Raw genomic sequence first — 22,665 nt, 5'->3', positions numbered from 1 at the left:
TGGAGCCAGACACTTTCACACGGGAACATTACTTAAAACAAGTAAAATGACAAGATACAAGTTAACAGCAGTCATAAAGTGATATTATTGACTAGATTTAACATGATTTCACTTGCCAAGATTTAATTTTTTGCAGTGTGTTTTCTTGTGTTTAGACTATAGCATTGCTGTTTGTGTTATGAACATAGCTATAAATTGATATTAGCTAAACGTTTTGGACTGTTTTCTGATGTGTTTGTACTGTGTCAAAAACTCACTTGCCCCGGATTTTATCTGTTTTATTAACTAGCAATAATTTTTATTCTACTTTTTTCATAGCTTAGCTATTTTGCTTGGAAGATTGTTTTACTACTATTGTCAGCTGTATAACCCTTTTCATTTTTTTTTTACTGTTTTTAATTTGGCATCGGATTAAGTTGAACATTGACGCTGAAACTGTACCAACACTTCCAATTTTAATTCTGCAATCTGACCACTGTCTTGGTTTTTTTAAATAAAAGATTCAAGAATAAAAGGTAAAACTGAATGAACAGTTGTTTGTGTTAATTACACTGAATGTGTTTAATTAGGGTTACAAAGGTTTAGTCCTTAACTTCTGAATGATTTTGCTAGCTTTTTCATTACTGTTATTGAGTAGTTCCTGTTCATTCTAAAAGAAAAAAAAGAGTTTTGAAAGAGATCAAATCAATACAGGAAAGAGATCTCCCCAGATCTCATATGTGTCTGAAACATCTGTGACAAAGTTGATCTTTAAATGAAACATAAGTGAGAATCACAAATAAGTCTCCTGAGACAACAAAGATCAACATTTGAGCAATAAAATTTTCCTCTGGTTTTTATATTTTGCACAGCGTCCCAACTTTTTTGGAATGGGATTGTAACTGCATTCAGTGCAGATTTTTAGATAGTGAGGATCAAAGATTTCACTTTCAAAATAGCAAAACTCTTAACAGCCTCCACTGTTCTAGGAAGGCTTTTTGTGGGAATGTGTTTGTGGGAAATTGAGGCCATTTGGCCAATTGGCCATTTGAGGCCAATTGACGTTTCAATTCCAATTCCAAAATGTTGCCACAAAGTTGGAAGCAATTAGGAGGGGTGTCCACATATTTTTGTCCATATAGTGTATTATGAGTGTTAAAATCATATAAAACAACATCATATTAAAACGATTAATATCAAAATGAGACATGGAACTTGCTGATCCTAAACTGAAGAGATACGTTTTCAGATGTTTCTTAAAAGTGTGCACTGAGCTTGACTGTCTAAATAAAAGGTTGAATTACGATCCACAGTTTGGAATCATAAAAACTGAAAGCGGACTCTACACAGTTTCTGTATTTTACAGAAGGTATTTGCAGCAGGCCACTATCTGCAGATCTAGGATCATGTGTTGGAACATAAAAAGGCAGACATGTGAGGTAATTGGGTGCTAGTGTGAGGTAAGTGGGTGCTAGGTCAATTAGAGCCTTAAAACCTAACAACAGAACGTTAAAATCTGTTCTGAATGATACAGGCAGCAGCTGTTCTTTTAAAACGGGTATGACATGAGTTCTTTTTTTGTTACTGCTGCTGCGTTTTGAGAGGATTTTGTGTAGTAGAGGAAATACTGTTTCTCAGGAAGCCCAGTAAGAAGAGCATAATAATAATCGACTCTGCTAGTAACAAACGCATGAATGTCACGTGGCAACGTTCGCGGATGTAAAAACGACAAGTTTTAATATAGTCGAGCAAACAAATCAAAAAGGGCAGACCTGGCAGATCTCCCCTTGAATTGTGGGCAATGGAGTCCATGTCTGAATCCGAGTCAGAGGGAAGTTGCTCGGTCACGTGACTTCCCTGAGGATTCTGGGAAATGGAGTCTGTCTCCATGTCAGAGTTTGCTGAATGCATGACAGTACCCCCCCCAAAGTGTCCGGGTGGGCCTTGGCACGAGGACGACCAGGATGCTCACCACACACACCACCGGATCGCTGAACAGGGGCAGAACCAGAGCTGCCGAGGCACTGGACCTCTTGTACACGAGGATGCAAACAGGCAGGCATAGAACTAGGAAGCCCCTTACGCTGGCGACCCCGAGGACAAGGAGCTGGCTTATTCGGGTGCTTGCTGTGGAAATCCGCAATGAGACCAGGGTCTAAAACGTCCCTTGCAAGCACCCAACACTGTACCTTGGGGCCATACCCCTCCCAGTCCACTGGTACTGAATAAGCCTGCCGCGTCTCTTGGAGTCCAGCAACCTTCGGACAGCGTAGACTGGAGCACCATCTATCAATCCTGGTGGTGGGGGCGAGACGTCTGGCGTAGACTCATCCAAGGGCCCTGTAACATCTGGTTATAAGAGAGACACGTGAAATGAGCATGACACTCTGAAACGTGGGGGAAGGTCTAATCTATAAGTAACATCATTGATATGTTTCAACACTTTGAAAGGCTCAATATATTTGGGCTGCAACTTTCTGCAACTTCCCTCATCAAGATGAAAGTCCCTCGTTGCCAGCCAAACACGGTCCCCTGGTTGAAACACTGGCGTTTGACCGTGGTGCTGGTCAGCCTGTTCCTTCTGACGCTGGATAGCAGTTTCTATCCTCTGATGTGTCTCTTCCCACACTTGCTCACTGCGTATCTTCCACGCATCCACGGCTGGAACGTCTGTCTGAGTTCCAGTCCAGGGGGCTATCGGAGGTTGGTAACCTAAAATACACTGGAAAGGGGTCATTCCCGTCGTGGCACTTGTCAATGAGTTCTGCGCTATTTCTGCCCATATCAGATACTGTGCCCAGTCACCTGGATTATTAAAACAAAACAGCCTTAAGAATTTTCCCAGCTCCTGGTGAGTCCTTTCGCACTGTCCATTGGACTGTGGGTGATACCCTGATAAGAGACTCACAGAAACCCCGAGATGTTCAAAAAAGGCGGCCCATACCTGGGAGGTGAATTGAGGTCCTCGGTCAGACACTATATCCTCTGGTATGCCGAAAAGCCAGAATACGTACTGGAACAGGGCTTCAGCAGTCTGAAAGGTACTGGGGAGATTAGTAAAAGGTATGAAGCTCACTCCCCTAGAGAATCTGTCAATCACAGTCAAAACAGTGGTGAATCCTTGTGACTCAGGTAAATCGGTGACAAAGTCTACTGCGATATGGGACCATGGTCTATTTGGTATTGGTAAGGGCATTAGTTTCCCTGCTGGCAACGTCTTAGATGTCTTACATTGTGCACAGATCGAACATGAGGATACAAAAGAGTGGATGTCCTGGGTCACGGTTTCCCACCAATACCGATGGACCAGAAGCTGGGGGGTTCGGGTTTCTCCTGGGTGACCTGAGGTCACAGACGAATGGGCCAAAGTTATGAGCTGGGTTCTGAACTGTTCGGGTACATATAGCTTTCCCTGTGGGCATTGACTGGGCACATCAATGTTGTGTAGTGCTCTTGTGATCTCTTCGTCTATCTGCCATCTGATAGACAAGATGATCACTTCAGGTGGGAGGATGCGTTCTGGTGTCTCTAACAGGTGAATGTGCATGTCTTGTTGGTGGATTCTAGAGAGTGTATCCGCCTTGGTGTTATGTGAGCCAGGTCTGTATGTTATGTGGAAGTGAAAACGAGAGAAAAATAGTGACCATCTAGCTTGGCGGGCATTGAGTCTTTTGGCAGAACGGAGATATTCTAAGTTCTTGTGATCTGTGAAAACTGTGAATGGATGGTTGGCTCCTTCCAACCAGTGACGCCATTCTTCCAAGGCCAGCTTAACTGTGAGTAGTTCACGATCACCGATGCCATAATGTCTCTCAGTGGGCAATAATTTGTGAGAAAAGAATGCTATGGGATATAATTTCTGTGGTGATCCAGTCCTCTGGGACAGAACTGCTCCTACTCCAGTCTCTGAGGCATCCACCTCAACTACAAAGGGCTGTGTAGGATCTGGATGCTTTAAAATGGGAGCAGTAGTAAAAGCCTGTTTGAGATGTTGGAAAGCCTGATCCGCCTGTTCAGTCCACAGAAGTTTTTTGGGGTTCCCTTTCAGCAGAGAGGTTAGAGGGGCTGCTATACTGCTGAAATTTCTGATGAACCTGCAGTAAAAATTGGCAAAACCTAAACACCTCTGTAGTTCCTTTATAGAAGAAGGATTTGGCCATTGTACTACAGCATCGACCTTGTGGTCGTCCATTGTAACTCCCTGGGAGCTGATGATGTAACCAAGGAAGGACACTGACTGCAGGTGAAATTCGCATTTCTCTCCTTTGAGAAATAGATTGTTGTCTAGTAGTCGTTGCAGTACTGCCCGGACATGGCGTACATGGGACTCTGGAGAAGGTGAGTATACTAAAAAATGTCATCTAGGTACGCTATGACAAACTGTCCTAACATGTCCCTAAGCACATCATTGGTGAAGGCTTGGAATACAGAGGGGGCGATAGAGAGCCCGAAAGGCATCACCAGGTACTCATAGCGCCCCCTAGTGGTCAAAAAAGCCGTCTTCCATTCATCTCCTTTCACTCTAATAAGATTGTAAGCACTACGGAGGTCCAATTTAGTAAAAAACCTAGCCCCTTGAAGTTGTTCTAATGCTACTGGCACTAAGGGCAAGGTATGGGGATATGCTTTAGAGATCTGATTCAGGGCCTGGTAATCTATACATGGACGGAGACCTCCATCTTTCTTCTTAACAAAGAAGAAACTGGATGCTATGGGGGACGTGGATGGTCTGATAAAACCTTGTTCTAGGGCCTCTTCAATATAGACATCTAGTGCTTTCTGCTCCTCTTGGGTTAGGGGGTAGACTCTAGTTTTGGGAAGGACAGAGTTCTCAATGAGGTCTATAGCACAATCATAAGGTGTATGTGGAGGCAGTTTGGTGGCATTCTTCTTGTTAAAAACTTCTTTGAGGTCTACATATTCTGGGGGAATCTCAAATGGTGAGTCCGGGTGAGGGCTTTCTATGGAGGTGGATAAGACTGAGATGGTGGGGACAGTGAGGCAAATTTGGACGCAAAAATCAGACCACTTGGCAATAGTGTGCTCAGCCCAAGAAATGTTAGAATTATGTTTCTCTAACCAGGGGAGCCCGAGGATCACCTTGAATTCAGAATGTTCTAGGACTAAAAATGACAATTCCTCCTGGTGAAGTGCACTGGTCTGAACAGTTAAGGGTGTGGTGACATTGAAAATGGTCCCCAATCCTACGGGTTCTCCATCGAGGGCGGCCATTTTAAGACTTGACTGGAGCTTCTGCACTGGAATCCGTAGCTGCTCCACCAGTCTGACATGAATGAAATTCCCCTTGGCCCCAGAGTCGATCAATGCTGAAACACATAGAGAATGGGGATGACAGTATATATTCACTGGCAACATTACGGACTTAGAAACCAACCCCTTTGTGGGCACACTCACCACATTAGCACGAGTTTAGAGTTAATCAAGGATTTGTTTATTTAGGTTTTATTTTAAAGCAAACTTATGTAATAATTTTACCTTAAAATAACAGCTTCAAAATAATTTTGATGATACACTAACTTATGACTGGGAGAATGGCGGCTCTGTCATTGCCACTCCAGGCCCGGAATGCCTGCTGTTGTACTATGTGACTTTGGAGAAGCATGAAAGAGACCTCTTGTGAGAACTGTGTAATGTTTAATGGCACTACATTAGCTGTAGCAGAGACCCTCCTCTAGCCTCTGGCTGTAGTGATCTGTCTCACGGCCAACAAGAAAACAAAAAAATCTGACAACAGAGACCAATGTTATTAATAAAAGATTGCAACATAGGCCAGTGATGTAACTAGGATCTTATGGGCCCCAGTGCAAAACATTACTGTGCCCTCCACCATAAAAAATACTCTGAATTTTATATATATATATATATATATATATATATATATATATATATATATATATATAATCTGCATGCTTAATCGGTATTATGTCTCAAACAAGCTGATGCTCTCAAGGCATACAACTGTATTTGGTTTGCAATATAACACTGGAATAAATACGATTAAGTATAAATACAGTAAAAATAATGAGTTGTTCGGCAGTAAAGATATTTATTATGTCCGAAAAATACTATTAGAACAATACAAGTTTATTCCTGACTTCTCGCAGTACTCCAGCCATTGCATTGATTTGTTCCTATCTTATCAGCAGCACTTGATTTAATTTAATGAAGGATAGATAAACTTGGAATTGGAAGGTGACTGTAAATACTAAGCTTTATCCAGGAGAGATTTAGACCGTTTTTTAGTTAACACACATCAAATCACAATGGATTTTTTATTCGGCCATTTGCATTTATTCTAATTTTAGTGTTTCTGAAACACAAACACTTACCGCCTAGATTAATAACTTTACATATCACTTTCTAAGATGACTGTTATTATTTGTTTAATAATAAGAAGTGATTCTATACTTAAAATGTAGATCATGCCAATTATGTAATATATGCATTTCCTAGATGCTCTGTAACATCTCTAAAAATAGTAATAGAAAAAAAATTCAGCCTGAACAGAAACTACAAATGTAAAAAAAAAGTTTGTTCTGTTAGTTTCTGTTTGCGCAAAATCAGTTGTAAGATGAACAGAAACTATTTTTTAAGCAAACGCTGAATGTGCCATTGTTAAGAAAATCAGAATCTGAAAATCAATAACAGAGATAATCTCAGTCTGTGGTGGATTAATGTGATTAATTTCTGATGGAGGTAAACAGTCTACAGCGGTAGCAGCTAGCTAAGGGATCAGGTGAGAAGTAGAGGCAAAGAAGAGGTGCAAAGAAGAGGCTAAAGACCAACCTGTTGCTCTGTTGCTAAATTAGTTTTTCTGAGCACACTTTCTCTTTCTCTCTCAGCCCCACTCTTCTCTCCACCTCTTAACCACTTTGCGAAGTTGTGAACATGAACTGTGATAATGTAGGCTAGTTAGCTAGCCAGCTAGTTGCACTGCATATCTCTGATTTAATACTGTTTATTGTACCTACACTGTGAATAAGAAGACCAGTCGTGTGAGAGATTGGGGGCAGAGGAGCAGGGGGAGAGATTTTTCCATGTATTAATAGATGTTGTTGTGCTGTGCTCTAATTTAATTTATCTTTTGCACAACTAAGTCAGACTACTGACCGAAAAATCTCTCGGTTCTCCTGATGGGCAGTCCGAGCCTGGAGAGGCCCAAAAACATCGCTGTGAGCCCCCCTTCAGCCCAGTGGGACTGCAAACAGGTTAGATTTTTGCTAAAATTTTGAATGAAAGATCAAAAGGATACAGAGCTCCTGCAGGGACATGTGGTACACTTTTTAGGTAAAAATCAGCACCAGATACTATCCGGTGAGCAAAAGATACTATGTGGTGAGCACCCAATACTATCAGGTGAGCACCAGATACTATGTGGTGAGCAACAGATACTATGTGGTAAGCACCCCATACCCTTAGGTGAGCACCAGATACTGTGTGGTGAGCAACCAATGCCATCAGGACAGCACAAGATGGCATGTGGTGAGCACCTAACACTATCAGATGAGTGCTGCATACAGACGTGGTGATAGTATCTGATGCTCACCTGATACACCTGGGCTACATAAAAGAATAGGTAATTAAGAATAAGTTTTACAGCTCATTTTGCTCATAATTACCAAGGGTGCCAATATTTATGGAGGATACTGTATGTGCACTATAGCCTATATCATGTCATCAACAACGTTTTATTCGATTGTACACATTCTTCACATTCAAATGCTTAGCAAACAACGTAGCCTATATGGGTTGAAAAAAAGCAGTATTTCAGCAAAGCTAAAGTTTTCTGTCATTTTTTTGTTGTGTTGTTATTCGTTTTGTTATGTTGGTGTTCGTCTCTGATGTCACAATAAATAAAACTGTGCAGTCATATTTGTGTAAAATCCTGTAATATTACTCTTTCTTGTTAGTCGACAGGTTTTTTCACTTCTAATGTTGTCTTTGCCAGTTCTGTATCCTTCAACATGTCATGAAATGCACATGTACAGCTGTTCATAAGGGGGGCTCCAAGAACAATTTGTATTTACGGCAGTCGTGTAAAAGTGAATTACACTCTGCAATTGTAAGGAGACCCCAGTAGCAAAAAATATCAATCTTCACATAATGCTGCTTTAAATCAAGTTGTGCTGCACCACTTAATTCTAAACATGGATTAACAAATCATTGATTGAAGTTCTAATCTGCGATTAAGTCTGTGACCTGCCATACAACATTACTCTGGACACTAATCATTGTCTATAAGTCGGAGGCTCTGCATCGTCACAGGGGGCTGTTCAGTCATACCTGACCAGGCTGCTTCAATTATATAAGCTACAAGAGTTGTTGGTAATTTGAATCTAAATATTTTAAATAAAAACATTTTGTATGTTGTTTGTAAGTTGCAGTTTCATAATAAAGGCTCAATAATTACTTAAATCTAAAGTCAAGCTGGAGGATAATTTGTTCGATCTATTTGAGTCTTCTGTCCAGTGATTTAGTACAAATTAGTGCTTCTAAATAACATAAGTATTTAAATTTTTTTATGAGGGTAGACTAGTTGACCTAAATCAGCTACAGGTGTGTCTAATATATATTGATTACTCTGCCCTCACCACCATAACACTAACAGTTATTTAAATGTGTGAGATGACAGATCGTACAAAAGATACACCTATAATAGATAAGAACATTTGTAAAGGTGAAGCCTGAGGTTAGTTATTTTTTAATGCTTATGCAGACTCTTGTACTGACCCTTTAGTATGAACAAGAAAATATACTATTAATATTTTGTTTAAAACTATTTTAAATGTGCTTTTAACCAGTTATTAAACAACAATGAAGGTTAAATAAACAGAAATTACACATTTACATTATTTAGGAATGACCTAAATGGGAGCAGAGTGAAAACAGCAGGACTGTGCTGGTAAGTGTATGAAGATGGGAATTTATGGGAAAAACAAACAAATTTATCTCCCCCATAATCACACCGTTCTACCAGATTAAACCGGAAACAACAACAACAACAACAAAAACACTTTACATGCTTCACATTTTATTCTTTTCCATTGGACATTTTAACATGATAAAGCAATTTATGTTCAGGCCAACAGGGGGTGCAGTGCAGCCTCTCTGGCAGCTGGAGCCAAGTAATGTAAATCCTCCAAGTTTTCTAATTTATATACAGTTCTGCAGTGCAAACTCTTATTTTGTTGTTCTCTCATTTTAAGTAACAACAACTGTAAGTCATGAAAACAGTCGGATTTGGCTACCATGTGATTCACCACAACAACCACAACTGACTAGTAGTTTAACCTTTTAAAATTCCAGGCGTATTACATACTAAGTCTTATTATTCAGTAACTACAAGGACTACAATGCAAACTGGTGAAGCTATTCTTAAGTTATAGAATTGTGTAATAAAACTTTGGGCCCACTGGCCCTGGCCTTTTAAGAGTTAACCCTGACGTAGACCCCTTTGACACCTAGTTACTTCAGGTGACTTGTGTCTGGATTGCACCTTAATAAGATTTTAGCCACATGCATTTCCACTCAAATACATCTCCAGTTAGTCGGACTGAAATCCAGTTTGCTGTGTGGGATGGAATATGCTAATCTGCTTTTTACGCAGCAACCAATTACCAATTGTTTATCTGCTCCGCCTCTTCCTGTGCTATGCTAAAGATGGTTGCTACCTTGAAATTCGTGCATTTCTTTAAACTTAAGGGAACCATGTGTGTCCTCCAAAATTATCTTCGTCACAGACAGGGATCAAATAGCCTGTGATGTCCTGCTTGGGGAGGAGTTTTGTTGTACTAGGAGGGGTCCCAGACCATCTCCTGAAGTGGCTTGAGTGATCTTATTTGTATCAGTTTTAAATGGGTCTTGGAGGCATTTACACTTGCATTGTTATGTGGTTTGGCCTTATCCAGATATAATCTTGATGCTCAAGGCGCATGAAGTGACCAGGTGTAAACAGGGTAGTAGATAAACAGGTAATGTAGATAAAGTTATCCAATCCTTTCTTATTCCAAAAAAGGAATCAAACAACAAAAATAAGGACATTTTTACAGTGCAGTGAAGTGCAAGAATGTTCTGTTAGGGGACTTTTTGTGGAGTTTTTTTTTTTTGCTTTGTGTCGTTCACATTCATTTGCTAAATTCTTCAAATATTCTTCAGTTGGGGCTCTCAAGTGTTTGGTTTATGCTTAACATTTAAACAACTTTGATACATTATAGTAAATGAAAATGTTAATAGTATAGAATGAACCGTGACCCTATGTGGACTGAGCAGTTAATGATGATGATAGAATGATATACTGAATGTTTAATAATTTCCTGTTGATCTATATGTAAATGTGCGCAGTTATATAGTAATATAAGCAATAAAAACAATTACCCACAATGACTGTAGTGCTCTCCTGTAATCAGGCAAAAATAACATAGGATGCTATAATGGAAAATATAAAATAACACATTTTCTGTGACTTCACACTGTAAAGCCCCCTACACATTTATATTACACATGTGGTGTTGGCGTGAACTTGCGGGGAGTTAAATTGTAGAGGTGCTGTGTCCCTGTGTGTGTGTGTGTTTGTATATGTGTGTGTGTGTGTGTGTGTGGGTGGACAACATGGACAGGCTCCTGACTGACTGCTAAAGGAGAACATTACGCTGGACACTTATTATATTTTAAACATCTGGTATTTTTACATAAATTGTTATGGCTGTATTGTAAAAAAAAAAAACAATAATGCAGTGGATCCACCAGACCACTCAGTAACAAATACATCAACACCACACAAGGGTAAATGTTATAAAGGAAGGTCTGTATCTCTGCATGGCACTAATGTAGTTGAACTACAGTAGTGTGTCATTGAGTATTAAATACCCACATCAGAAATTTGGCCAAAAGTCACACAGCATGGTTCTCAGACATGCAGAACAACAACAGAAACAGAGTGTTGGGTCAGTGTTTCATTATTTATCACAGTTTAAAATTTGTTTATCCAAAAATAGTTTTCAATAATTCATACTTTAATAGACTGGATAAATGTACTACTGCCATATATTTAGGCTGATTTCTGATGTTAAAACTAACATTGAAAGTGATTCTTCAATTTGGGCAAAACATTTTTGAAAGGGTAAAAGTAGCTGTAAAAAATAAGGACAATATTTGTCATAGCATTTGATCAAAAACAAAATCACTATTTTATTACTATTATATACTAAACTATTATCATATGGCCATTCCTCAAGATCTTTTTAAGAATAGAGCTCATGGGTCAGCTTAGGTTCTATAGGAGCTCTTGAGCACCCCCTCTGGTGGAGTACTGATTTCCCAGCATCTGGCTTTTTTAGGTGTTAAGTAAATGAAAACAAATTGATATTAATTCAGTTGACCCATTTTAAAGACATTCTTAAAATGCTATCATTGAAAGAACATAAATATCCCAAGCATTAAATAAATTGCTGGGGTTAAAAACATGCTTTAAATATAAAAGTCATTTATGTCTATATTTAATTAATGTTTTGTATTAATTGAAGTATGTATACTGAATTACTAACATGTGTATTTTTAACTTGTATGTTAAAATATTTGTGTGATTTTTTAAAATTTAGTCTGAGAATACAAAATAGGCTGTAGATTGGGGTTCAAAATTTGCATGTGGGCAGCAAAGCCAGTATTTTTTGCCTTAAGACCCTGCTGCCCAAGATGTCTGTTTATGGGCCTACAGGTCATGACTTTTTATGTCATAATGTAGGCTATAGAGATATATGCTTTATATATATGCAGTATAGAGATAAATATTGATTTCATGAAAATCTTCAATGAGAATAATGTATTACTGAATAACATATGAAACACAAAACATGACAAACACTACTTATCATTTTGAAAGTTGTGACTACAAACATATCACGATTAAAAAAAAATCACACAATGTAAAGGTGGACTGCTGTGTTCAAAACAGATGTAGAAAATTGAAAAAATATGGAGATATTTGGTTTTCATTGGACAGTGATGATGTACATTAATGTCTCTTTTTGTCTTTAAATGACACACATTAAAGTGACTTGCATGCTAATTGTACATTAATAATAAACATACAAATGAGAGTGTTCCTAAGTGTTCCTCTGTTACAGCAGAGGTGTTCTGTAATCACACAGCATTTTGAGAATTGATGCAGAATCTTTTAATAGAGGATCGATATGCATCTAAGAATCAATTATTTTTCTCACCGCAAGTCAGAACGCTGCAACAGGAACAGAAAATAACATTTCTGCTCACAACAAACTGAAATGAAATCTTTCAGTTGCGAGAAACTTTTATGATAAGTTAACTATGCTGTAAAATAGATAAACTGTTACTGGCATGTTCCTGTTTTTGAATACATTCCTTGAAAATGGTTTCTAATTCCTGCTCTAAACTCTGTTATTATGTCACATTAAAAATATGTATTACTATTTATGTTTGTTGAAAAGTAAAATGTGTTTGAATTTCACTGTTTTTGGATTTTAACCATTCTTTATCCACACATACTCAAACATTGTCTATAATGAAACAAAATAATTGAAAAATCACCCAAACCTTTAATAGAATTCAGAATAATTACCTGATGTGTAATCTTCACTGTTCCTCCTGGAGAACTAGCTCCCTCTTTGAGAACTTCATCATGCTCGTGCTGCACATTTTGCTTTAAAATTCGCCTTTGGTACCATAACTTTTGTTGCAGCTTCTGTTTTTCTACATTCTCCATCATTATCTGTGTATCTTTATTCTCTTTAGCTTTCAACCTTTCTTTCTCTCTCTCTCTATCTCCTCCTCTCTCTCCTTCAGTATCCTCTTCTGATCTTCTTGTAGATCTTTCTCTACCTGCTGGAATATCTCATTAGTATAAAAGCTCCCTCCATTCACTGCCACCATGGAGTCAATCTTTTCCAGTAGATCAGTGACCTGAGTGCGGGCTTCAGGATTTCTGTTATTGACCACATGATATCTGTTTCCACAACTTCTGATGAGGTCTTTTATGTTTTGTCCAGAATTTTCAATGAAATGTTCAATGGTGTTCTTTCTAAGATCATCTCCTCTGGAGAACAGCACAATGGTGTATCTTCTAGACTCTTCACCAAAGATATTTTGGATCATCTTCAGTATCTCATTCACGTCTCGGTTCTGTCGTCCAATCGGCACTACCAGCAGGAACGCATGTGGACCTGGTGCTGCCATGGTGATGGACTTAGTGATTTCATTTCTAGTGTGTACATCAGAAATGGATGTATCAAACAGTCCTGGAGTGTCAATTACAGTAATCTGTCTCTCATTGATTTCAGCTGTTTCTTTCTGGCACACTGTTGTAACTGATTCTCCAAAAATATCTTCCTTAAACAGATTTTCTTGGCCTAAAATGGTGTTTCCTGTTGTGCTCTTCCCACCTCCTGTCTTCCCCAGTAGGATGATCCTCAGAGTTTTTGGTAAATCTGTGCAGATTAAAGAAATGATTTATTACTAAACAAAAATTTACTACATTTTGTAAGCTAATTTTACAGTGGCCTGGATGACAACATTTTCAGAATTTGACTACAATCCACATTTAATGAATTTGTTAAGTTCTGATAACCGAAAAGGTACTTGTTACTTGTTACGGAAGAAAACAGACAGCTTGTATTTGTTTCTTACATTTGCCTGTGAGTTCAGACATTTTTTGTTTCAGTTGAGCAACTTCTCTCTCATGTTTCTGTTGGATTTCAATCTGTGCACTCAGGTACATTTGTGTGGTGTACTGGCTACATCTGTTCTCTGTAAGAAGCTCCTCAATATGTTCAATCAGCTCTGGCACTTGTGAGCTGTAGTTGAAGAACAGATGTCGTTTTCCAAAGTCCTCTATCACAGTCTTAACAGCCTCGTCTAACTGTGTATTCTGAGAGTGCTGAGTGATCAGGACTACAGTGTGGTCAGTGAATCTGGGTCCAAAGATGCTCTGGATCTTCTCCATTTCTCCTTTGTCTTTATCAGTGAGGCAACCCTCAGGAATGATGAGGAGAAAAACATGAACTCCAGGATCACAGAGAGAGACACAGCGGAGAGTCTCTTGCATCACTTCCTCCTTTGAGAGCTGAATGTTGTAGAGAGCTGGCATCTCTACTAGAGTGACCAGACGTCCACACACTTCTCCTTCCCTCCTCACACACACTGAGCTGGACTCTGGACTGAGCTCTCGCTGACCCATTATGAGATCTGATATGGAGGACTTCACTGCTCCATCACTCCCACACAACACCAAGTTCAGCCCCTCAACCACTGAAAGAGAAAACAATAACAATGAACATCTATAATGCACCCACCCCAAGAATTTTAACAAGGTATTAAACCTGCATTGTCAGAGTTTAACTGCATTACAAACATTTGTAATATACCATTTGTTCATTTTCTAAGTGAAAGAAAGTTACTACCACCTCTGCATGTACCAAACCTAAATATTTCTGAAAATGTTAGTGGACAATTATTATTTGCTGAAAAAGAAAATATAAAATATGGTGTGTGCATTTGTTCGGATACCCTTTCAGTACCCTTAGTAAGGCTTAAATCATTGGCTTAAATCAAAGTCTCCTAATGTTTCTTGTGGTCATCTAGCAGTCTTTCTATTCTTGATTTAGACATTTTTCACACTTTTTCTTGCAGAACACTTGTAGTTCAATAATATCCGTAGGTCGTCTTTCATGTAAAGCATGTTTTAGATCTAACCACAGATTATTATAATATTATAATATTACATGTACAGATTAATATAGTAATATAAATGTGAGAACGAAAAGGCATTTAAAAAACTTAGTCTTTTGTTTCTTGAAATATCCTCCAGGATTTCTTGATAAATTATAGAGTCCTTTCTTCCCTTTCTTCTCTTCTCTATCCTCACAATGTTTCCTGTAACACAGGCTGCCACAAAACCCTAAAGCATAATATATCCACCCAAATCCTTAACTGTTGGCAATGTGTTATTTTAGTGAACTGCTTGAAATCCTTTTTTTCCAGGCATTGAGTTGAGAGTCAAACAGGTGAGGAGTGTTGATGAGGGTGATGTATCTTCCCTCCACATTTCCTCTGGCTCTCTCACTGAGCTGCTCTACTGAAGGAGGAGGAGCTTCAGTATCAAACGCGTCTCTGTCCAGGATGAAGTTTCCCACTCTGCTGATCTCTGAACTGTGCGTCCCCAACAGAACAATGCTCTCCAGGCATAACGTTAGTGATTGTAACCAAAGAGATAAAATTTTGTTTAATCAGACCACAGAACTTGTTTAAAAATAAATAAAGAAATAAATAATAAAGTTTCCTTCTGATGACCCTTCCCTCCCGGCCAGAGGAGTGATGTCAGGAGAGCTTTCTATGTACTACCATAATTTAATAACTGTATAAAATATGCATGAATCTGCCTTTCTTGCTGAATGCACCATGTTTTTGTCACATATCCCTCCAGTTCTGACTCACCCAGGGACTCACATAACTGTAGAACCTCTGCAATCCACCAATCTCCGTTCTAAATCACCTGAATACTGATATGTTTCACCTGCTCTGTTTGTCATGTAACTATTTTAGTTAAGTTTAAAAGCCCAGGCTTTAGATTAGTTTCTTCGTGAGGTATTGATTCTCCCAGTAGAGCTACTGAGCATTTCCTGTTTGCTATTGTTTGCCATTTATTGTGTTAGACCCTGTTTCTGGTTTTTCTGACTGGCTTTTTGCCTTTGCCCTTTTTGAATCTGGTTGCCTTTGTTATGTTTGTCCTTTTTTGTCTTTTGGCTCTATTGCATTTGACCTATGCCTGCTCACTGACTATGATTCTTGTCAACCCCTTTACAAGTAAAGCCTCATTTCTGTTTTTTTACTGCAAGCGTCTGGCTGGATCTGTCACGGTACAGAATACCTCGCCATCACTGCAGACGGCGGATTATGAGGTTTTCCAGAAGGCCATTGTTAATCAAGGCCAAATACTGGAAGCACAACAACAGGTACTAGCAGGTGTTACACACAGAGACATGTAATATTTCACTCTGTGAGTCTGTTCCTCTACAGAGAGTTGAGAGGCAAACACTCCTTCTTATTCCAGCAGCATTGGAACAATTACGAGGAGCTCAGTATTTCACTAAGTTGGATTTGCGTAGTGCTTATAATTTCGTGAGAGTCAGAGAGGGTAATGACTGGAAGACCACGTTTGTCACCACTAGGGGGCACTATGAATACTTGGCCATGCTGTTTGGCCTGTTAAATGCTCCCTCTGTTTTTCAAGCATGTATTAATGATGCACATGATTGGCAAATTTGTTATCGCATATATTGACGATATTCTCGTCTACTCCTCTGATCTTGAGACCCACGTAAAACAGGTCTGTTCTGTTCTCAAAGGACTGCTTGATAATAATTTATATGTTAAAGGTGAAAAATGTGAATTCCATTTGTAATCTGTGTCCTTTTTAGGTTATGTTATTAGCTTAAATGGTGTTGTTATGGATGACCACAAAGTAGATGCTGTGGTTAATTGGCCTCGACCCACTTCTGTGAAAGAACTTCCTGTGATTTGCAAATTTTTACAGACATTTCATTCGTAATTTCAGTAGCATTGCTGTGCCCTTGACAGCCCTCTTAAAGGGTTCCTCCCAAAAGTTGAGTTGGTCCCCACAGGCTGAGAGTGCTTTCAACTCTCTCTAGAATGCTTTTACATCTGCCCCGTGTTAAAGCACCCCAATCCTTCCGAACCCTTCATTGTAGAAGTAGATGTGTTTGAGTGAGCGCGGATCTGGAGATCCCCCTAAATTACACCCAAGTGCGTTCTTTTCACACAAGTTAATGCCCACAGAACGTAACATGGTACAGGAGATTGCGAACTCCTAGCAGTTAAATTAGCCCTAGAGGTATGGAAACACTGGTTAAAGGGTGCTTATCATCTTTTCACTGTTTTGACTGACCATGAAAACCTCGAATATCTCTGTACTGCGAAACGACTTAATCCCCATCAAGCATGCTGGTCAGTATTATTTTCAAGGTTTAAATTCAGCATTTCTATTCGCCCAGGATCCCACAACACTAAGGCCGATGCTTTGTCCAGAATTTATCAGGAACAGGAGGATGTAGAGAGAGATCAGGAACCTGAGAATATTCTGTCCGCACATATTAAAATCTCCTCAGTTCATTGGGAAATAGGTGAGGAAATAAAAAGAGCTCTGAAAAACAGCACTATACGAGACCAGTGTCCCTCACGAAAGATTTATGTACTGCTCCAGTTTAGAGATCGCCTTATTACGTGGGCTCATTCGTCCCTTACCACTGGCCATCCAGGTGAAACCAGAACCCAGCAGCTCATCACCAATTGCTATTGGTGGGAAACTATGAACAGTGATATTCATACTTTTGTTGCATCTGCTCACAATGTAAAACACCAAGAACATTACCTGCTGGCAAACTAATGCCTCTGCCTGTGCCCAATAGACCCTGGTCCCACATTATGCTAGATTTTGTTACTGACCTTCCTGAATCACAAGAATATGCTACAGTACTTACTATAGTGGACAGATTTTTGTTCTGTAGTGTTAGATTCGTCCCCTTCGCTTCTGTACCTACTGCTTTTCAAACTGCTGAGACTTTGGTCCACCAGGTATTTAGGTATTTTGGTTTCCCTGAAGACATCCTTTATGATAGGGGACCTCAGTTCACATCACAGATCTGGTTGGCTTTCTTTGAGCAGGATGGGGTCTCTGTTAGCTTGACTTCTGGTTATCATCCGCAATCCAGTGGACAGTGTGAGGGAATAAATCAGAAATTAGGGAAGTTTCTGAGGATCTTTTGCCATCAAAACCCCAATGACTGGTCTCAGTACTTGGTATGGGCTGAAATAGCACAAAACTCCCTAATCAGTTCCGTTACTGGTATCACCCCATTCCCGTGTGTTTTAGGATTGGATGTGATGAAGTGACGGAGTCTGGGAGGAGACGCATCAGAGAATTGAGGTAGTGCTCTGATGTAACAAGCAGCAAGCGGATCGCTGCCATAGTAAGAATCCCTCCTCCCGGCCTGGAGACCGGGTTTGGCTGTCGACTCGGGACCTGAGGTTTGCTGAGGGAAGGAAGAAGTTAAACCCAAAATACACTGGTCCGAGATTCTTGAGAAAATTAATGACGTTACGTTTAAACTTGACTTGCCTCTTTGTTATCATGATTCCTGTTCATTTCATGTTTCCCTGCTCAAACCTGTTGTCCCAGGTCCGTCGGATGAGGCTTCACCTGCTGATGCACCCCCACCTCCAGAGGAGGTTGACGGGACCCCAGTCTATGCTGTACGTCGGTTGCTGGACTCCAGAAGACGGGGAGGTCAGTTACAGTACCTGGTCGACTGGGAAGGTTATGGCCCTGAGGAACAGTGCTGGGTGCCTGCAGGTGACATCCTAGACCTTGGATCAGTCACGGTCTTTCACAGTTTCACTCATAAGCCCGTTCCTCACCCTATATATATATATATATATTCTCATTACTTCACTTTTCACCTAGCAGCACATCAGCACATAATCTGCCTGTTTTAGATGCTCATACAGTGCAGCACGAGCTGTTTTACACATAGTTGTTATACACATAAGTGTCTCATTTATATGCAAAGTAGGAGTTTTTGCTCAAATGGTGGTAAACATAAGGGGAACAGAGTGATTGCAGCTCTGCAAACCTGACCAATAAACAAACACTCGTGTAATTTGGTGCACTTTAGCCATCGCTATGTAAATCCAATCGAACCAAATAAAAAAAGTACATGAACTTAATTCAGCATGTAGCTAGACTATGGGTCAGTGACAGTTAACACCAACACTAGTTTCCCTGCCACCTTCTACATTGAGTCACAGACTGTATGCCAGCAGGCATGAGGAATGATGTGCTTGACTTTTGGTTTGCTCTTTGTTTTTCTGCTCTTTGTTTTGCTGCATTCTGTGATGAAAAAAAGTAGATCCATTTCACATCAATTTGATTTAGATTTACTTTACATTTTATGACACAGACTTACAGTAACTATCCAACAGCTGCATCAGCAGCAGCATAATGTATAGTATTAGATTTAGTAATCAATTATTTAGTAAAGAAAATCCTACCACCTTAACATAAAATATGCAGTGTAGTCTCAATTCTACAGAATATAGATGCAGTGTAACTTACATTGGAGAGGTGAGTTCATACTCTTCCGCTTCCAAATGTGTGGCGAATCTGTACCATAAGGAAAAGATACTTGTTTCAGGTAGCACTCTGAAATTGCGAGATTAATGCAAACTACAAATGGAAATACAATATTGTGGCATCCCCTATATTTGTTTACATTCCTCACTATAGATTACCTGAACACAAGAAAAAAGTAGTTTAGGTGGAACTTGGTCATCCATACTTGATATTAGAGTAATAGAGGAGTCAAGCAGCGATTGGGGCAGGCATGTAGTGCTTGGACTGTTTGGTTCTGTGTCGATTACAGAAAAGTCAACATGATGTCTAAATTCGATACTTATCCCATGTCACATACTGATGAATTGCTTGATTGGTTGGGCACTGCACACTTTTATTTGGCACTGGATTTAACTAAGGGATCCTGGCAGATCCCCTTGACTCCAGTGTCCTGCAAACAAACTGTATTTTCTACACCATTTGGAATACACCAATTTGTCACACTTACGTTTGGGTTGTTTGGGGCTCCTGCCACAATTCAGTGGTCCATGGATAGAATCCTACGGCTCCATGCTATGTATGTCGCTGCTTACTTGGACGACGTCATTATTTATAGTAATGACGGGCAGCGGCATGTTCAGCATCTGAGTGCAGTTCTTGAGTCCTTGAGAAGGGCAGGGCTCACAGCAAACCTGAAGAAATGTTCTATTGGACAGGTGGAGGTACGCTACATAGGCTTTTACTTGGGTAATGGACAGGTGCATCCCCAAAATGATAAGACTGCTGCGATTGCAGCCTCTCTGAGATCCAAGACCAAAAAGGAGGTGAGACGGTTCCAGGGGCTGGCTGACTATTGTTGCATTATTGTTGCATTATTTATTGTTTTTTCCTAATTATTCAGATGTCACCAGACCGCTAACCGATCTCAATAAAAAGGGGGCACCAGATGTGATCCAGTGGATGGAGCAGTGTCAGCAGGCTTTTATTCAAGTTAAAGCAGATCTTTGTGGGGGTCTGCTATTGCACTTGCCTGACTTTGATCTCCCTTTTATTTTGTAAACAGACAAATTGGGTTGAGCCTTGTTTTGTCCCAGGTGGTGGATGGGGAGAATCACCCGGTGCTGTACATTAGTCGCAAGCTCTCTGCAAGGGAGACGACACCATTGAGAGTGTTTTGCCATCAGATGGGCAGTTCTCACTCTCCGCTATTACCTGTTAGGATGCCCTGGGGTCGGTGTCTGCTACTGAACGGACAGCTATTTGGCCTGAGTCTGGCTGAGCTGGCGTAGGAGCACAGAAGACATGGCCATGCAAAGTGGCCATGCAGAGAGGCTCTCAGGAGGCACCACACTTTCCAGTTAAAAAGGTACTGTTGCTCTGGTTGCTGTTGTTGTGGATGTTACTAGTGCAACTGTGTTGATCATAGTAATTGTGACCTAGGAGGGTTTCCCTCTGGTTCTTCTTCACCAAGACACTACATTATATTCCAATATATTCCATTTTATTTAGCTCAAAAGAATATTTAAGTTTAACCATAAATGCGTTTACTGACACTGCTACAAATGCTGGACAGCTGAACCCATGTAATAATGTACTTAGATGTATCATGTCTACATACCACTTTGTGAATGAAGTTTTGGCATTTTAATCCTTTTGCTCTCCTTTGCTAAGGTTTTTTCTTCTGCTTTAAGCAATTCATTAATGTGGTAGGTCAGGTATCCTCCTCCATTAAGTGTCACCACCTGTTCTATGTTCTCCAAAAGCTGCAGCACCTGCACTTTATGTTGTTCTTCAGATTTTCTGATGATCAAATACAAAGGCTTATTGCTTTCTTTCTGAGCCTCAGCAGCAGCCTGATGGCTGATCCCCTCATCTAGAGACAAAATGATAGTGTAGTTCATAAACCAAGGACCGTCCAGTATGCTCCTCATTCTCTCCTGATCCTGCTTTTTTAGTGCACCAGACTGCAGCACCAGTAAAAACACATGAGGTCCAGGAGCAGACAGATACAAACACTCTTTAAACCGTGCTGTGGTCTGATCTACAGAGAGTTGAGGATCAAACAGGTGAGGAGTGTTGATGAGGGTGATGTATCTTCCCTCCACATTTCCTCTGGCTCTCTCACTGTGCTGCTCTACTGAAGGAGGAGGAGCTTCAGTATCAAATGCATCTCTGTTCAGGATGAAGTTTCCCACTCTGCTGATCTCTGAGCTGTTCTCCCCCAGCAGAACAATCCTCAGTTCAGACACTGAACAATAAATGAGAAAATATGGGAAAAAAATTAATTACGGTCTCATGATTATTGCTGTACAGGTTCATTTTTTTCCCCTGATGGCATCCTTCCAAAGAAAAAAATGTACGTAACTAACTCAGGTCAAGAAAAAGAATATGAAACAAGCAAAACATCATGTAGTAATTCTTACAAATATATATTTTCCTTTTAACAAACAAAATACAGTAATTTTTAACAACTCTACTTCTGAGAGGGCAAAAGTACAACGCTTCTGATCTGGCAGCCCTTATCAAACTAATTAATTATGCCTTTTTGTGTAGCAAATTGAATTTGATTTAGATTTATTTACATTTTAGTACACAGACTTACAGTAACTATCTAACAGCTGCATCATCAGTGGTGTAATGTATAGTATTCAATTTAGTCAAAAAAGTATTCGTATTAGTACTCATTTAGTTAAAAAATACCTACAACGTTAACACAAAATATGCAGAGTAGTGTCAATTCCACAGAATATATATGCAGTATAACTTACTATGGGGAGGGGACTTCATACTTTTCATCCTTCGAATGTTTGATGGATCTGCACCAGAAGCATAAGGCGCACATTATTTCAGCTTTCCTAATTGTATGTAGCACAATACAATATAATAAACAGTGTTCTAGCACTCTAAAATTACAAGATTAACATTAACTACAAATGGAAAGACAACAATATTGTGGCATCCCACCAGTGGCTGCGCTGGCGTAGGAGCACAGAAGACATGGCCATGCAAAGTGGCCATGCAGAGAGGCTCTCAGGAGGCACCACACTTTCCAGTTAAAAAGGTACTGTTGCTCTGGTTGCTGTTGTTGTTGATGTTACTAGTGCAACTGTGTTGATCATAGTAATTGTGACCTAGGAGGGTTTCCCTCTGGTTCTTCCCCAAGACACTACATTATATTCCATTTTATTTAGCTCAAAAGAATATTTAAGTTTAACCATAAACATGTTTACTGACACTGCTACAAACGCTGGACAGCTGAAAATATATTTCTCTGACAAAGTTAGTAAGTATGCTGGCACATCATCCACCTGGGAGAAAACACCTTGTGTAGAAGAGAAGGAGTCCTTATCAGCATCCAGTGTAACACTTGTTAGCTCAGTAGCTTAAGTGAAGAAGCAGCTGCTGTTACTTATCCAATATCGAAACCTATCGAAGTCCCTTGGCTGTCCTAGAGCAATAAAACATGTTCCTCTGTGTGCTGCTATATTTTTGTAGAACACCAGTTCATT

General features: G+C 39.8%; 2 protein-coding genes across 2 annotated transcripts in view; both read right to left on the bottom strand.

Annotated features, from left to right (window-relative positions):
- Positions 1 to 16,981, bottom strand: part of LOC118804496 (GTPase IMAP family member 8-like) — a 28,922-nt gene extending 11,941 nt beyond the window's left edge. The window contains exons 1-4 of the mRNA XM_036564983.1: positions 16,934 to 16,981; positions 15,092 to 15,203; positions 13,657 to 14,277; positions 12,774 to 13,457 (exon numbers count right to left, since the gene is read on the bottom strand). Of these exons, the coding sequence (XP_036420876.1) occupies positions 12,774 to 13,457; positions 13,657 to 14,277; positions 15,092 to 15,203; positions 16,934 to 16,981 (1,465 nt within the window). The remainder of the gene's footprint in view (positions 1 to 12,773; positions 13,458 to 13,656; positions 14,278 to 15,091; positions 15,204 to 16,933) is intronic.
- Positions 16,982 to 20,766: 3,785 nt separating this feature from the next.
- Positions 20,767 to 21,952, bottom strand: LOC118804495 (GTPase IMAP family member 7-like). The gene is made up of 2 exons (XM_036564982.1): positions 21,925 to 21,952; positions 20,767 to 21,404 (listed from the first exon to the last, which is right to left on the bottom strand). Exons 1-2 carry the CDS (start codon positions 21,950 to 21,952, stop codon positions 20,767 to 20,769), a joined length of 666 nt encoding a protein of 221 aa, XP_036420875.1.
- Positions 21,953 to 22,665: the final 713 nt, after the last annotated feature.

This window comes from Colossoma macropomum, unplaced genomic scaffold (genome assembly GCF_904425465.1).
Source record: "Colossoma macropomum unplaced genomic scaffold, Colossoma_macropomum, whole genome shotgun sequence".
NCBI lineage: Eukaryota > Metazoa > Chordata > Actinopteri > Characiformes > Serrasalmidae > Colossoma > Colossoma macropomum.
The sequence above is the reverse complement of the archived record's forward strand: the minus strand, read 5'-3'. Positions and strand labels throughout refer to the sequence as shown.